Source organism: Lepus europaeus, chromosome 16 (assembly GCF_033115175.1).
Source record: "Lepus europaeus isolate LE1 chromosome 16, mLepTim1.pri, whole genome shotgun sequence".
Lineage (NCBI taxonomy): Eukaryota > Metazoa > Chordata > Mammalia > Lagomorpha > Leporidae > Lepus > Lepus europaeus.
The window spans coordinates 51,275,095-51,293,634 of NC_084842.1; the positions used below are offsets into that span (position 1 = coordinate 51,275,095).

Consider the following 18,540-nt stretch of genomic DNA (forward strand, 5'->3'; position numbering starts at 1 on the left):
ATTACCACAAACTTGTTAGCTTAAACCAACACAGATTTGTTACCTTAGTTATGAAGGTTGCAAGATCCAAACAGTTCTCTCCCCTAAGTTAGGGAGCTCCTTACAGAGGCTCTAGGGACTATGTGTTCCATTGCCTTTTCTAGCTTCTAGAGGCTTCCAGCATTCCTTGGCTTGTGGTGATCTGCCACCTTAACAAGAAATGTCCCATCGAGTCTTTCTCATTTGTGATTTCTGCAATGTACTCTTATTTGCTTATAGTGACCTTTTTGATCCTAGTGGGCTCACCTGAATAACACCCTCCCAGCCAAGACCAGGTCCATAACTTAATCACAGCTGTAGCATCTTTTTTTTTAATGCCATGTGAGCTATATAAAATAGCCACTTCCTAATTTACAAAATGTGTTATCTGTAAGGGAGGGGCTATTACTCTGCTCACCTCCATGGCCCATCTGTTCATAAGAGACCAGTGGAGTTTGGTGGTATTACTAGCATTAGACTATTTCTTAAACACTTGAAAGTGAATCAGTCATGTAACAAAACCATCTTGAGCCTCACAACCTTGAAAAGACGTGATGTTCTGTTATAGCACTAGACAGCTACAGTTCTTATTCTAAAAGTGGGTTAAGTGATTTTCTTTTGAAAAATGGCCATTCTGTGAGGCTGGGATGCTCTTATAGTAAAAGGAAATTGTTGTTTATTTAAAAGTACTTTCGTAGCCCTAAAACAGACTCTTACTAGTGTTACTATAATTGTATAGCAGTGACTAACAGTTGTCAAGAACTTAGCATGTGCTCAAAGCTGTTTAGATCTGTATAGTCTAATTGGATCCCCAAGCCAGCCCCATGAGGGAGAAACTTTTATCTTCCTTATTTTATGGCAGTTGAGAGTTTGCCCAAACTTTTAGGACTAGAAAGTGATAGAAATGGAATTTAAAGCCAGGTGGTGAGACTGTAGCACTTGTACCTGTAACCACAGCACAATAAAAACAGGAATGTAGACCAGGATGCTGTGACATTCCCATAATCTGGGTTAATAGCTCGAAGCGTTTCTATAGTTGAATACAGTGTGAGTTGAGAATATTTGAGTTCTAATTTTTGTGCTTTTTTTTTTTTTAAAGAATTAGTTCTTTTTTAAAAAGACTTATTTGAAAGTCAGAGTTACACAGAGAGGAGAGGCAGAGAGAGAGAGAGTCTTCCATCTGATGGTTCACTCCCCAGATGGCTGCAACGGCCGGAGTTGTGCCGATCCGGAGCTAGGAACCAGGAGCCTCCTTTGGGTCTCCGCGCGGGTGCAGGGGCCCAAGACTTGGGGCCTCTGCTATGGCCTGGAAAAGCAGTTGACGAGAGCTGGACCGGAAGAGGAGCAGCTGGGACTAGAACCGGCGCCCATATGGGATGCTGGCACTTCAGGCCAGGGTGTTAACTCACTGCGCCACAGCGCCAGCCCCTAAAGAATTATCCATTTACTTGAAAGAGTTAAAGAGAAGGAGAGGCATAGATAAAGGGTCTTCCATCTTACTGGTTCACTCCCCAATTAGCCACAATGGCTAGAGCTGTGCCAATCCGCAGCCAGGAGCCAGGAGCCAGGAGCTTCCTCCAGGTCTCCCACGTTGGTGCAGGGGCCCAAGGACTTGGGCCATCTTCTACTGCTTTCCCAGGCAATAGCAGAGAGCTGGATCAGAAGTGGAGCAGCTGGGACTCGAACCGGCACCCATATGGGATGCCAGCACTGAAGGTGGTGGCTTTACCCATTATGCCACAGAGTTGGCCCCCAATTTTTGTGCTTTTTAAAAAAATTAGATCACCAGCTATGGTGGGAGATGGTCAGTTTCCTGAGGTGCTTGAAGACAAACTTTGCAGTGATTTTGTTTTCTCTCCTTGTCCCCTCACTCCCTCATTCAAAAAGTATAGTTTAGGAACATTAGCTACAGCAGCTATCGTGTTATCTTCCTTTTTATTTTGCCACAGTACACTGACAGTTTAAGAGCAAGGAAGCTGCTTTATTTCTTTTAAAGCATTTTTGACAGGCAGAGATGGAAGGAGAGGCAGGGAGACAGAGGCAACTTCGATCTACTACTTTATTTGCCAAATGCCCAGGAGCTGGGAACTTAATCCAGGTCTCCCATGTGGGTGGCAGGAACCAAACTACTTAAGCCATCACCTTCTGCGTCCCAGAGTCTGTGTTAGCAGGGAGTTAGAATTGGGAGAAGAGCTGCGATTTGAACTTGGATGCTCTGATATGGGATGCAGGTATTTATAATGGCGAGGCCAAATGCCCATCTTGGAAACTGTCTTAAAAAGTTGTGGTCCAAGTTGGTTTCCTAAAGTCAATTTTTCAAAGGACTTCTTAGGGTAAGCAGATGTTCTTAACATCTGCACCCCTGTGGTTAGGTTAAAAAGATAGGAAGAGTGGAGAACCATTTACTGTCAAGAGCCACTTTGATATTTATGGCATCACTTGTGGACCATACAAAACTATCACCTTAAAAATTAGCCTGCTATACATGGATTGACTTTCAAGTGCTACCTGCAGTTGTCTTGGCAGGACCAGACCAAGTGATTGTGCTGCCCTTACATTGACCATGGGCTGGATGTTCCCAACTCTGAAAAGAATATTAATAGAGCTAATTACGAAAAAAAGTTGATTGCAACTGTTCAAATATTATGAAAAGGAACTCATTTTGAGAGAGTTACTTAAGGATAAAGTGAGGAATTGGCTTTTGCTAAAAACATGTTGACAGAATCCGATGCTGACTGGGGTTTAGCATAAGTAAATCAACTTGATGTACCTTTTGTATTCATCACAGCCGTGTTAGTGGCAATGTTGCATTATGTGGAACATTTTTATGCCAGAGTAAGCAAAAAGGAGAACAACTAACAAATAGATGAATGCAAAGTGATAAGTGATTTGTTAGTAAATTTTTCTGTAGGAATTTTTTAAAAAAATTTATTTCATAAATGTGAATTTACAAAGTGCAACTTTTGTATTGTTGTGGCTTCCCCCCCCAACCTCCCTCCCTCCCGTGGCCCTCCCCTCTCCCTCTCCCATCCCACCCTTTATCGAGTTTCATTTTCAATTACCTTCATATACTGAAGATCAACTTAGTATATACTAAGCAAGGATTTCAACAGTCTGTACGAATTTCACGTAGTCATCAAACCTATCATGTTAATTTTGATCTAGGAGAAGTTTGCAAATTAAAGACAAATGAAGTCCTTCACTGAATGTATTGCATTTAATACCTACTCATAATTGCGCACTTTGGAGACTGTTACCTGCACTGCATGGTCATGGCTTAGCTCACTTCATGGCTTTATTTAGAATCCTTTGGCAGATGAAACTGTTGACCTCCTTTAGTTAGAAAACAGCTGCTTTTCTATTTTGATTTGTAGTTAATGTTTTCCAAGTGTCAAGCACATGTAGAGAAATTTTTTCCATAGACTGATATTAAACATCTTATTTATATTTTTTATTTTTAATGGTCCATGGGACTATTTAGAAAAGTGAGAGCCAATTAGAGCATTCACTGGAAGTCTTTTTAGAAGAAGTCTCCCTTGGGTATTTCTATGTATCAATATCACTTTCATTTATTTTCGTGGCATGCTCAACTACAGTGCTATATTCTAGAAACACAGTCGGCTGTCTATTTTGGCTGAGTTAAAAATGTGATCGCTCAGTTTCCAAAAGTTTCTGCCTTGAGACAAAGATAGATGATTCTCAGTAATCTTAGCTTTGGCTCTTTATTTTGTCACTTTGAGAAACTGACCAGCTAATAATCTGTTTAATGACTAATTCTTGTTTCACATAGTTACATTCTATATAGCTTCAGGGCACAGATGAAAATGTGGTTCTTTGAATTTGTGCTGTCATGAGGGTTTTACTTTTTGGTATCTCTGATACAAATCTTGGTAAATATATTACCCCTATCATTTTTACTTATGTTATGGATACTTTACTGAAATTGAGTGCAAACTATGGGGAAACATAAGGCTGAAGCCAAGTGGGCACCATTGTCCTTCAGTGATGGATGCAGTAGAGAAGGTGGAGTACACGTCCTGCCTGGTGCACCATGACAGGTGAAACCAAGCAGCTCGAAAGCTAGAAGGAAACCCTGAGATTCACCACCTGCTGTTTGTGGGGACTTCCAGGAGAGGTAGAAGAGCCCTAAGTTCTTTGGATACTAAGCAATTTAGATGAGAGGCTCGGTTTCTAAACCTCGAACTCGTAAGTATGAGTTTCCTCATAGGGCTGTGTGATTTGTGGTAGAGAAGTCCATTTGGTTATCTCCGTGAAGGAAGAAGTGTGGCTTTCATCATCCTTTTCTTTGTGTTGTCCTGGATGCAATGACCCGTGAGAAAGTAGCTCTAGTTTTCTTAATGTACTTTAAAAATAAGAAAAGACTTCTAGTGATATTTTAAAATCTTCATTTCTTTTTTGGTTTAGGAACATTAAAAAAGGCCTATTTTAAGTCAAATGGGAGTGAACCTGTGGTCACGGACGGTGAAGTCCAAGTGCCTGATATTATTCTTACAAACACAACTTATAACCAGAGCGTGTTGGCATCTACTGCACCTCCCAACCCACACACTACAGCCTGGACTGCAGAAGTTGCTGTCTCGGAGAACCAAAGTCACAGGAATACAAGTAAGTCTGAAGGTGCCAAATGCAGGTGGCCTTTAGTGTCTGTGGGACACACAGGTGGTTACGTGTGTAACTGAAGCAGGGACTTGACAATCTTATTGAGTATACTGGCAGAATTTACCTTCTAAGCCTAGCTGAGTGCCCTGTTCTTGAACACGAAATGCCATTAGCTCAGCTGTCCAGGTAGGGACTGAGGGAAAAACAAAGCAGTCAATGTTATTCAACGTTTTTGAGAAACAGACACTTGCTGCCGCTTGCCTCCATGGGGTGGAATTGATTTTTGTAGTGGTTCACCTGTGAGTGTTCATACTTATTTGTTGGCTTGCTAGAGGGAGCTCTAAGAGGATGACGAGTGATTGACCGGGAGCTACAGCCCCCTTGTGCTTTTGAGACACTGTGCGTTCTTGTCCTGCTTCAATCTTTTCCCTCACTTATTGGCAATGAAATAAAGTTTATATGTTGGTAACTGACAAATACTCTCACTTTGAGGGTAAAGGGCATGTGTGAAAGCATTCTGGTGCCCACATGGGATGCTGGGGAGGGGGTAGTTCCAGAGAAAGAGCTGTGGTGGCTAGGGGAGATAGGACAGAAGACAGTGGGGCCAGTGAGCTAGTGGCAGGCTCTGGAATGTGACCCCTCTCCCCCCAGGACTCTCCTGGTAGCTCTTGGATTTCCAGTAAAGTTACTAAACGTCCGGAATGTTTGATGGGAGAGGGTTTGGGTACGACATGATGAAGAGTTTTGGTTCTAATCTAACCAGTGCCAACAGAAATGAACCAGAGCACAGTCATGCAAAGGACTTTGTCTATAGTTGTCTGGCCTACCATTTCCTACTTCCTAAAATGATTATGTGATTGGGATTCATTTCGTACAAATCCTATCTATCCATATCCATGATCATTTTCTTATTTCTCTGTGTGTGTGGGTGTGTGTCTGTCTCGCTCTCATGAAAACCCATGAAGGGATATCATATATTGGGTCTGAGACAGTATTTATTTTTATTCTGAGCCAGGAAGGGAAGGATTAAATAGATTTTTAGCTATTGCAGTATATGCTTGCCAGTGTTGGAGGGAAAGCAGGATTATTCAATTTCTCCAGCCCCAAAGAGACAGACTGTTTGGATTCCATTGTTTCAAAGAGCACCTATTGGTATTAACTGTTTGTTATGCTTAGTGTTCACCAGTGATTCATACAGAGTTGTGTGTGTTACCTGATGGTAATATTGCAACCCAGCATTATGCCAAGTTAAGTTTATTTTCCTCATGAGTTTAATTTTGAGGTTTTATATTTTGGTCATGTCTGAAGCACTTCATTATTCTCTAAGACAATATTTTCCATCAGAGGTGCAGAAGCAATTTGAACAAAAACTCAGCCCAGTTAATGTGGTTGTAATTATAGTAATTGTTATTTTCTTCTACTAAGTGGATTTGTCTGTGTTTTGAAAGCTCTGTCATTTCTTAAATTTCAAATAAGGTTGACAAACACATGCCCCAAAGAGTAAAGAAACACATGGCCATGGTTGCTCCATTTGGAAGTTTGATAGAAGCCTGTGTGACTCATTTTTTCTTCAATGACTGGAACACTGCTTGAGAGTATAAGTATAATTTGACATGTGGAGGAAATCCAGATGAAATTACAATGATTTAATGGGGAAAGGTTGAAGCCTTTGAATATGTGTCACTCTGTGTTTTTAATGTACCTGACAGCTTGCATTGAGCTCTGTCTGACCGCATACTCTCAGGATATCTGTCTACATTAACTAACGTAATTTATTGCAAGGGACTTGATAATTTTTCATACATTTCAGCAATAGTGCCAGGCTGTGTTTGCAGAGCTTTTGATAGTTTTTTAAGACATGTTTGAATATTTTCTCTGTGATCCTTATAACTCAGGAGTGAGAAACATCCGGCTTTGGTGTGTCCCTGCTAAGGCAACCCAAACTCAAATTTTTAAAAATTTATTCCTGATGTTTGGTTGTGTTTTTTAAATTTATTCACTTGAGAAGAGGCAGAATTACATACAGAGAGAAGAAGACACAGAGAGGTTTTCCATCTACTGGTTCACTCCCCAAATGGTCACAATGGGTGGAGCGAGCCCGATCTGAAGCCAGGAGTTTCTTCTGGGTGTCTCACGTGGGTGCAGGTGCCCAAGCACTTGGGCCATCTTCTGCTTCCCTAGACATCAGCAGGGAGCTGGATCAGAAGTGGAGCAGCTGGGACACAAACCGGTGCCCATATGGGATTCTGCTGCTGCAGGTGGTTGCTTAACCTATGCCACAGTGCCGGCTCCAGGAATCAAAATTTAATAAATAGATAGTGGGCTATTTTTGGTGGTGGGGAGAGAGCGAGAGCTTGAGCTTCTACTCCTGGTTCACTCCCCAGATGGCCACAATGGCTGGAGCTGGGCTGGAGTTGAGAACTTCTTCTGGGTCTTCCACATGGATGCAGGTGCCCAAACACTTGGGCTATCTTATGTTCTCCCAGGTACAATAGCAGGGAGCAGGATGGGAAGTGGAGCAGCCGGGACATAAACTGGTGCCCACATGGGTTGCTGGTGTCACAGGATGGTGGCTTCAGCTGCTACACTGCAGCACCAGCCTCAGCAGGCTAATTTTTAAGTTGGATCATTTGTAAGGCTTGTGAATGACATTATAAATAGCCAGATGACCCTTGGCAGAACAAAGGATTCCCACACCTGCGGGATACGAAGGACTGGAAATATCATACACCATTTTTCAAAGTATAAAATAGGGACTTAAGGAGATCAAGTTAAACATCCAACATCACTTGAATTGGAATTCAGGCCTTGGAATCCCTACACCAGTTATTTTTCAAAGAGTTCGTGCTTCCTCATTTTACTTTGTTTATAGTAGCTAGAGCATTTCTGAATGAATTGTAATCTCCAGGAAAGTAGAAAGAGTAGTCTTTAAAAATTTCTTTACTGGTATATAGCCAGTGCTCAATAAAATAAACAAATGAATTATAATAGTGATTTCCAGCTCTTCTGATTTATCACTTTCGTTAGTGATTCCTAGTCGCGCTCCTGCCACTTGATATCTATTTAACCAGTGTTACTCAAAGTGTAATTTAATGTCTTATTTCTACATTAAAACCTAGCAGAGAATTTACTTTGGTTATTATGATCTAGTTAAGATGTTGTTTTGAATTCTTGGCTTATGATAAAGCTATTTAAGTCCATTTTAGTCCAAGAATACAGTGGCCAGACATTCTGTCCTTACCCAGATCTACTGAGTGGAAAACCAGGGGGCCAACTCCCAGCAAAAGGTGTTGGGAAATGTTCTTTCCCTAAGACGGCTCCTCTGGGGGTCTTTAATATCACGCTAAAGTGCAGAGCACTGCAGCTTGTCAAGTTAGCCAGCACACTCCCCATGTTACACTGGATAACACATCTGGGCTCTGTGGGTGTGATAAAGGGCTTATGTAATGTTCACTACCTCTTCAGGGTCATTAGTTGAGTTTTGAAATCCAACTGCAGTGTGGAGAAAGGCCCACAGTTAACTACCATCACACTACGTCTCCGCAAGGGATTTTTCTAGGTCACATTCTGTGTTTAGGTTTTTATTTTCATCTTTTCCTCCTCTCTTTGATAAATACTTAAACATATTGACTTCTAAGGAAAGGGAAAACTCTTTGACTGACAAAGAGCTTTTGGATTAAATATGACACACGATAAAATAGCCTAGAAACTCTAGCCAGGTATGAAACTGTCAAGAGTGGATTGATGGGCTACCAGCTTCTCATGTCCTGTTCTTTGCGACCATCCTTGATAAACTCCCAAAACTCCTGCTTCAGGTGAAGATGTGTCCTCTTTCCTTCACTTAAAAATAATCTTGGAGATACATACCATACAATGTCCTTATCAAGTATCATTCAACAGATTTTAAAAGGTAGTCACATGGTTATGTAACCATTATCACTTTCATTTTAGGATGTTTTTATCATTGCACAAAGTTTTGTACAGCTAGTGCTCTGTTTTTTCCCCTTTGTCTCCGCTCCCTGTTCAAATGAATGTATTTTCTGACTCTCCAGATTAGCCTGTTCACGTCCTATAGAGGGCGTCACTCAGTGTGATCCTCAAGATCTGGCTGCTTTCACTCACTGTTTCAGGGTGCCTCCATGCTGTAGCATGTGTCAAGACTTCATTCTGTTCTGGTGATGAGTAATGTTCCATTGCATCGACATACCATGGGTTTATTGACCCATTCATCCATTGCCAGACACCTGGATTACTTCCACATTTTCAGCTATTGAGAATAATGTTGCTGTGCTTACTCATGTACAACTTTTGTGGACATAGGTTTCCAGTTTTCTTACTTTGTTGTCATCTTAATTCAGCCATTGTTGGGAATGGATATTGATGTTTCCAATGAACAAAAAGCTTTGTAATTCTCCCTTGAATGCTTTATTTTTGCTTTATATACTTGGATGGTCTGTTAGGTGTATAAGTACCTGAAATGTTACAACTTCTTGTTATATTGAAACTTTTATTAATGTATGTCCTTCCTTGTCTCTTCTACTCATTTTTGATTTAGTCTGTTTTGTCTGATATTTGTATAATCATTCCACTTTCTTTTGGCTACTATTGACATGGATTTCCTTTTTTAAATCTATTTTGTGTCTTTGAATCTAAAGTGAGTCTTTTGCTGATGCTTATAGTTCATGTTTTTGTGTTTCTTTAACCCATTTTACTATCCTGTCTTTTGAAAACTTAATGCATTTATATTTAAAGTAATTACTGCTAAGTAGGGCCTTACATCATTTTGCTGTTTTCTAAATAGCTTATAGCTAATTTTTTTTTTTGTCCCTCATTTTCTGGGTTACTGTCTCTTATATTTAGTTGAAATTTTTTGTCATGAAATATTTAAATTCCCCTTGTTATATATTCTATAGCTATTTTCTTGGTGGTTAATGTGAGGATTACATTTAAGGTCCTGAAGTTGTAGCATTGCAATTTAAATTTGATGAGAGTTGACTTCAACTCTGCTTCACTAACAGCTTTGTCTCCTGCTTTTGGTTGTTGATATCATAAAATTCCCTCTTACTACATTGTGTGCCCCCAAATGCAAAAATACTTCAGGGGCTGGTGTTGTGGTATAGGAGGTAAGTTGTCACTTGTGATGCTAGTGTCATAAATTGGTGCTGGTTTGAGTCCCAGCTGCTCCACTTCTGATCCAGCTCCCTGCTAATGTACCTGGGAAAGCAGCAGAAGATGACCCAAGTGCTTGGGCCTGTGACCCACGTACAAGACCAAGAAGAAGCTCCTGGCTTTGGCCAGACTGGACCCATTGTGGCCATTTGGGGAGTCAACCAGTGGATAATAGAGCTTTCTCCCTGTCTGTAATTCTGCCTCTCAAAAAAAATAAACTTTAAAATGCATTAACTTCTTAAATTATGGAGAAATACAAAATGCAGAGTTAAAAAACAAAGTTATGACATAACTAGATTTTAGACTAATTATTTTAAAATGTTCCTTAAGTCACATAAAAAAATAAAATGTTTAGTTACAAGCCACTGTTACACTAACATGAGCTTTTATTAATGTGTTTCTTGATATGGCTTCTAGATCCTATCTGGTGTCCTTTCCTGCTGAGTGCAGAACTTCGTTGAGCATTGCCTGCAGTCAATGATAGATGATTTCTCATTATCTTTGAGATCTTGTCTTTTTTCCTAATCTTTGACAGTTTAATAATGTGTTTCAATGTGGGTCTCTTTTCATCATGTTAGGAGCTTGTTTAGAGTTCTTGGATGTTTATCTTGAGGTCTTTCACCAGTTTGCGATCATATTACATATTTTTAGTTGAAGTCATTATCTGTACAGAAAGCCCTACATTCTTTCCTTTCTTTGTCACATTTTACTCCTACAATTGGTTTATCTCTGAACAATATTTATAAGTTTATAGTTTTATCTGTGCCTCTATAATGTTATACAAATGCATGTAGTATATATTAAAAAATGGGATCATTCTTATTACATGTATTTTCCTACATAATGTATTTTTCATTCAAGAATACTTTACCTCTAAGACAATGGCTTAAATCTGTTATAATGACTGGATTGTATTCTATGTTTCATTGCCATAATTTATTTAGCCTTTCCCCTAATAATGGCATTTACTTTAGTATTTTTTTTCCTCAATGAACTATGCACTGTCACTTCTCTGAAGATAAAATGACTTGGATCATGACAGTATTACTGTCAAAATAGCAGTGATTTATTTTATACTAATTAGAGATGTTCTAAAAATTCCCTGAACACATACTGCAAAGTTGCTAAGTATAACAAGTTTATGCACCAATCCCAAACCCTAAAGTGATTCTATCTCGCTAGCTTTGTGTTTGACATGTGGTATTTCCATTAGCTTTAAAGTGAGCTCTGCAATAGGCAGTTAGGAGAATCGTAGAAGGTCTGGGAGTTTTTACCCATACTAAATTCATTAGGCGCATATCCAAGGGGAGAGTCTAATTAGACATCAGAAATCGGGTGAAGTTGCTCATCCTTTTTACTTGGCTTTCTAATCCTATCCTGGATGTCCACTGTATTCCTTAAATTCAGGTGATTTCCTCACTTTTGCAAATTGTGTGGTTTGGAGTGGGAGTTTGTACTTAAGTGGATTGGTGAATGGCTCAGATGTGCCTGGGGCAGGGATTAGAGGGGGGTGTACTATGGTATTGTGGCCCAGCTAGTTAAGTCCTCCTCTTGTGACTTGGGAGTGCTGGTTTGAGTCCCAGATACTCTGATCCATCTCTCTGCTAATGTGCCTGTTAAGGCAGTGAAAGATGGTACAAAGGCTTGGGTCCCTGCTGCCATGTGGGAGATTGGGGTGGTTTCTAGGCTCCTGGCTTCCACTTTGGATCATTTTGGTGGAGTAAACCAGGGATAGAAGATCTTTCTGTCTCTCCCTGTCTGTCACTCTGCCTTTCACATAAATAAATGTTAAAGACATGCCCAAGGAATTAGATTCTTATCATTCCTCTGGATTTTTTTTTTTTTTGGACAGGCAGAGTTAGAGACAAAGACCTTCCTTCCCTTGATTCACCCCCAAAATGGTCACTATGGCCGGCGCGCTGCGCTGATCCGAAGCCAGGAGCCAGATGCTTCCTCCTAGTCTCCCATGGGGGTGCAGGGCCCAAGGACTTGGGCCATCCTCCACTGCCCTCCCGGGCCACAGCAGAGAGCCAGACTGGAAGAGAAGCAACTGGGACAGAATCCAGCGCCCCGACTGGATTAGAACCCGGTGTGCCGGCGCCTCAGGCGGAGGATTAGCCAAGTGAGCTGTGGCACTGGTCGCCTTTGGATCTTTCTACAATATTTCTCCATCCCAGCTCTGGGGGACTTTTCCATGCAATCTAGGGGATTCAAGTGTTCTGTGTAAGAATTTCTTAGTTGTGTTTTCATTTCAGTGATAACAATAAATAAGCTTATTCTGGATCACCTGGATAAGCATCTTCACTAGGCACAGTGATGGTGTTGTCGTGTATGCATGAGTTTTTATTTAGAATTACATTGTTGTTAAACTATACCGCTTAAGCTTTTCCTGGATATTAAGCAAGGACCAGAAGCAGACTTGATAAATATTACCCTCCATGGGAGAACCAGGTCTGTACTAGCATGTTATACAAAAGGACACTTTTGTAGTGGCTAAGCCAGGATACCGGGTAGTGCCTGCTTCCCAAACACAGAACTTGTGCCATAGCAGTCAGCACATTTAGTGGTGGGTTTTAGCAGAAAAATGTTAATATTCACTCATTTTAAAATTAAAATTTAAATATTCTTCATTTTGAAGTTTGAAATTGTACACAGAAACCAATTTTATAGTTGTTAGACCTATAAAGGGATTTTTATCTAATTGCATGTATGCCTGCAAAACATTCTTCCTGTTTATAAAGCCTGCGTAATTCTTTAGCTTAAGGAATAATGCTTTAGGGTCCCTGACGTAGGGCTGTCTGGGTCACATCCCTAGAAAAACCACCAATGCTCTATGGCAAGCTTTCTCACTGTGTGTGTGTGTGTGTGCACATGCGCTGAGGACTCCTTTGGCAGTTTAGTGAAACTGATAAATGTCTTCGCAGAATGTTTTGTTTAAATACACAGAATTCAAAACAGTTATATCACATGCAGTTAATAAAATACTAGAAATAGAAGTTCATTATATAGTAACATGTGCCTATTCACTAATATATATCATAATGTATATTATGATATAACATATATAATATATAATATATATAATATAATATATATCATAGTATATAATGACAACTAGCAGTAGGTCGTTTACCACAGTTTTATGAAAGGGATTGAGCATAAATAGCATTTTGAATTATCTATAACAACTCTTGCTGTGCAAGTGTTGATGGTCTTTATTTTTTCTACATGTTGCCTGCATTGATACTTTACTTCTATGCAATGACTTAGGTGATGGAAGCAGCTGTTACTTTTCTTCCATAAGAATTCATTACATGGGGTATTGGGGTCTTTGAATTCTGACAAAGGACACTTTCTCTGGAGAAAAAGCAAGTTTTGTTGGTGCCCAGGAGGACCTGAGCTGCCACCTCAGCTTTAAGTCTTACTCCAAAAGTTGCAGAACCTAAGAGCCCTGGATGCCATTGTCAGACCCCAGTGTTCAAGTCCAGTTGGTTGCCCTGTTGCGTAGAGTAAATCACGTTCTGCAGGCTTACACGTATGAGACCTGGGCATGAACAAATAAATGATGCATTAAGTAACTTGCATGTGCTGGTCTGGTGAAGACCTTGACAGCTCTTGGGAGAGACAGAAAGGAAACTGAGTATAGGATAGCCTCCTTCTCTTTCCTTGTTCTCCTCTCCTTCCTCTCCATTCTATCTTTGGGTGACTTTTTCCCTGGACCATGTTGAGTTCCTTCCAGAAAGAGCAAACTCAATCTTAGGTGCAGAGCAAGGCTCTTGGAAGGAGTTATAGAACAGTGCCTGTTTTGCTCTCCTTTGGCTACAGTTCTAGTCCTCCTTTCCAAGAATTCTTGGCCCCCAGTCCTGAATGAGAACTGCAGTACGCCCCAGGTGACAGGTACCTGCAGAGGTAATGTGCCAATGCCACATTAATACAGCAAATGAGAGTCAGAGTTAAGCAGTGTGGCCAAAGGCTTGTGGCTCAACATTTTCCTCTCCAGGTTCATTATCGAAGTCTCCTCTTCAGCAAGAGCAGCCTGATACCCTCAATCTACATACAGAAAAGAACAGTAGCAAGTTGATGTCAGCAGTGTGAAATCGGTGCTGATCCAACTCAAAGACAATAATGCTCTTTTAAAAGCCAAAGCCTCAGACAAAAAAACAAAACAAACAAACAAACAAAAAAAACAACAACAAAACTGTAATTTACTTTACTCTCTGGTTCTGAAAGAAAGTTGGCACTGTATATATTCTTTTGCCTTAATCATTCAGTTTGCTGAGTCTCAGGTTTTTGGTCTTTGTACAATTTTGTGTTGAGAGCAAAAAAACAACCTCTAAATGGGGATCTGTTTGCTGTTAAGTGTGCCTTTAGAGAATATGCCTTTTCACTTACTTGGAGTTGAAATAAGTATGGTAATATATTTTCCAAACCAAAAACTTTACATCTGTTCACATTTGATGCAAACCACTCCTTGTGTTTCAGTGTAAACACATTTTATGTTTTGCTACTCTGCTTCATTAACCTAATATTCACATGTGGTGTTTGAAGTAATAGAATTTACCATATTTGTTTGTAATTATAGTAATCTGTGTAAAGCCATCCTGGTGCCTATGGACTCTTCCGAGGTTTATGAAATATCAGTTTCAGAGAACCTCAGTTAATAGTCCGTGAAGCATTGTTTATTCATCCAATAAGCTATTTATTGAGTGCCAAGCTCTGGGGACTTGGCTATTTGAATTAAGAAGATGGATAAGATACAATTCCCATTTCCAGGTAGCTGTCGGCTGACATCTTGAGACATGAACCATGTTATTCATACCTTGAGAAATAAAGTGAGAAATTTTTAAGAGTGGTTCTGAGAAGGAAGAAAACATGATCTATTTCAATGGTTTCTATTTCTAAAAAGACAGTACTATTTATTATAGCATGAAAATAGTTTAACATATTTTTCTAAAAATACTTTTAAACTTTGTAATAACTTATCTTGGGGCTTCTATTTTTAATCAGACTAATCTACTTCATTTTAAAAAATGAAAGCAATAATGTAATTGGCTTGGGCCAATTGAACAGTCTTGTAATTTTTTTTAAAGATTTGATAGAGTTGATAGACAAAGAGAAGGGGAGAGAGAGAGAGGTCTTCCATCTACTGGTTCATTCCTCAAAATGGTCACATTGGCCAGAGCTGGGTAGATCTGAAGCCAGGAGCTTCTTCCGGGTCTCCCACGTGGGTGCAGGGGCCCAAGCACTTGAGCCATCTTCCACTGCTTTCCCAGGCCATAGGCAGAGAGCTGGATCAAAATAGGAGCAGTTGGGACATGCACGGGTGCCCATATGAGGTGCTGGCACTGTAGGAGGAGGCTTAACTTATGCCACAGTGCTGTCCCCAGGTAATAATGCAATTTGTCACCTTGGGGAAGTAGGGGATCTGGAAGCTTACAAATGCCTCCTTGGAATTTGCCTGCTAATTTTCCATTATTAAGTAATGGAGCTCAGAGAGCTTGCTTGTTTGGATTATATGTTCATAGTTGGGACACTATGACAGAGGCCCTTAGGGTATTTGGGACACTGACTTGTGACACCTTATAGCTGTCAAAGCACAGTGATTATGTTGCCATACAATGTCTTTTGCAGTTGAACAGACATTTTAAAAATGAATAAATGAGAGTGGTGCCAAGAGAAGGTAATGGAGACCTTAAATCTAAAGGTTTTGCTTGCTGGAGGGTTTGGGAACAGGCCAGCAGGCCAGTTGTGAGGAGCAGTGAAGCAGGTGATGCCAGGGACGCAGGAAGCACTGTGAACCTCCCCGAGGAGGTTACCCTACGATGGCAGCCCTGTCCTCCATGCAGTCCTTCCGAGCCTGCAGGGGTCCTGCCGTAGTGGTCCTCACCACAGCTCGCGCCATGGGCGTCTGCCGATTCTTGGAGTTCACACATGTCTGTTGTGGTAATGCAACAGCCCCAGGAAGTAAGTGCTGTCCTTAGTCTCCCTTTATGGACAAGGAAACTCAAACACAGAGGATTAATCCTGTGCTCAGAATTGCTCAGCTAGTGGGTGGCAGGGGCCAGTGTTATAAGCCAAGTAGTGTAGCTCCAGGGTCTGCAGTGTATTTTTGCCACAAAGAACAAAACAGCAAGACACAGGAACAGTCCTAGAAAGACACATGGGAATGCGGAAACCCATGGCCTAAGGGGAGCCTAACTCAGTCCCAGAGAGCTGGATGCCAAGGCTGGTTAGCCACAAATGATATTTCGGGGGCAATTGTGTAGTCTGGTATCCAGTACTGGAGAACAGTTGTCTGGGACAATGACAGGGATGGAAAAGGGATGCTGCTTAAGAACTTGTTTCAAGTCTGGATTTATAGGAAGGATATATGGCAAACCTCCTGAGAGATCAGCGGGTTAATCTGAAGACAATAGAAACTCGCTCCCACTGCTCCCTATTAAGTTTTTGCTATGGTGAGAAACACAGTATGTGAGCTAACCTCTTCATTTTTTTTTTTTTTTTAAAAGAATTATTTACTTGAAAGAGTGTGACAGGGAAAGATGCCCTTCCTGCCCTGGCCAAACAAATGTTCACAGATCTACCTCCCACTGGTTCATTCTCCAAATGCCTGCAATGGCCAAGGCTGGGCCAAGACAAAGCCAGGAACCAGGAACTCCATCTCAGCCTCCCACAGGGGTGGCAGGGGCTGAAGCACTGGAGCTACTTCTGCTGCCTTTCCGGGTGCATTGGCAGGAGGCTGGATTGGAGCTGACGTTGCACACTTCCTAAGTATCTTGGGACTCGGAATGATACAGTGATACAGATGTGGGCATCTCAAGCAGCACATTGAACTGCTGCGCCATGACGCGTGTCCCTACCCTCTGACAATTTTAAGTGCACAGTGTTATTAACCGCATGCACATTGTTCAGATCTCCAGAATGTTTTTAGCTTGCAGGGCTGAAATTCTATGCCCTATTCTTCTGTTCAGCCCCTGGCAACCATCATTCTACTTGGTGCTTCTGCAGGTTTGAAATCTCATATGACTGGAGTCAAGCAGTATGTGTCCTTCTGTGACTGGCTTATTTCACTCAGAATACATCCTCAAGGCTTGTCCATGTCTCAGCATGTGACAGGACTTCTTTCTTGGTAAAGATGGATTTCTTTGAAAGGCTGAGTAACAGAGGGAGAGGGAGAAGAATTAGTTGCTGAGTGTTTGCTGGCTTACTGGACTTGGGATAACTTAGCTGTGGTTGAGCATTTATTCCCCTTTGCTCATAGCTTCTGAATTTCCTGTGGAGGAGTTATCATGTGGTGGTCTTCATTCTAACTTGACAAGTAAATAGAGATCTCGTGCTGACTAATTCACATAGAAGCTGAAGAAATTATTACATGTTCCTTTGCCACCTGGCTTATGCAGAAGGTAATCAAACAGATAAATGTTCGCGCACATAACATTGGCTATTGTACAAGTATACAAATCTGTTATCTTAGTTGAAAAGTCAAGTGGTATCCTTTTCAGAAGCTTACAGATCAAAGAAAAATAAAGCTAAAAATGTATAACTGATAATTAACATTCTACTCATGAAGTCTTGAGGTACATTGAAAGAGTACAGCGAGGGAATTTACAGCTATACATGCTTACAATAGAAAATTAAGGGGCAGGTATTTAACATAATGGTTAAGATGCTCACATCTTAGGTGAGAGTTTTGGTACTGGTACTGGGTGTGGTACTGGCCTCTGGTTCCAGGCTCCGGATTCCCGTTAGTGAAGACCTCTTGGAGGCAGCTGTGATTGTCAAGCCCTGTAATGTTAATTTTGATTTGGGAATATCGGTGTAAAGTTAGTATTTTCCTTTTTTTAAAAGATATATATTATCTGTATTCATTGAAAAAGACTAGAACGAATGACAACCTGGAAGCAATGAGCACCTCTGGAGCCCAGTTTCTCCCTAAGTTTTTGTTCAATATTAATTTTCGATACATAATACATCCCATATTTCTGGGATATCATGTGATGTTCTCATACATGTATACATTGTGAAATGCCAATCAAGATAAACATATCGACTCAAAAATTTACCCTTTTCTGTGGTGAAAGCAATCAAAATCCTTTATTCTTTGAGTTGTGTGGTACTTTGTTAGCCAAAGTCGTCATACTGTACAACGAAACACCAGAACTTATTTTTCTCAAGTAACTAACTCAGAGTCTGTTCAAAATTTCCCCACCTCTCTCTACCCCATTGCTTTCCCCAGTCTCTGGTAACCAGTATTCCACTGTGAACTTCGTTGAGATCAGTTTATTTAGATTCTACATATGAGTGAGTCATGTGATATTTGTCCTTCTGAGCCTGGCTTATTTCACTTCACATGGATGGAAGTAGAGGCCGTCACGTTATCACTAATGACAGGCTTTCATCCTCTTAAATGGCTGAATAGTATTGTGTGTGTACCACAGTTCTTTATCCATCATTTAGGGACACATTAGGTGGTTTCCATTTTTTGGCTATTTGGAATAGTATTGGGAGAAAAATGGGAATTCGGATGTCTTTTCAGCAGGTTGATTTCATTTCCTTTGGAAAGGAGTATGCCAAATGTGGAACTGAGATATTCTTCTAATTTTAATAACTTAATGTATATTGACGTCCATCATTCTGACAATAATGAAATGTTTTCATATGCAGACTCACTGATTCCTTCATTTCTGGAAATTTTTTATCATTACATCATTTGGAACTTTTCAACTTTTAGAT

The 18,540-nt window shown here is 40.6% G+C and overlaps 1 protein-coding gene across 4 annotated transcripts in view; it reads left to right on the plus strand.

The window, feature by feature from the left end:
* The window catches only part of CORIN (corin, serine peptidase), a 330,706-nt gene that overhangs the window by 40,087 nt on the left and 272,079 nt on the right, over positions 1 to 18,540 (plus strand). For all 4 annotated transcript variants that reach the window (XM_062213544.1, XM_062213543.1, XM_062213542.1 and 1 more), the window contains exon 3: positions 4,444 to 4,644. In XM_062213544.1, coding sequence (XP_062069528.1) covers positions 4,444 to 4,644 — 201 coding nt within the window. The remainder of the gene's footprint in view (positions 1 to 4,443; positions 4,645 to 18,540) is intronic.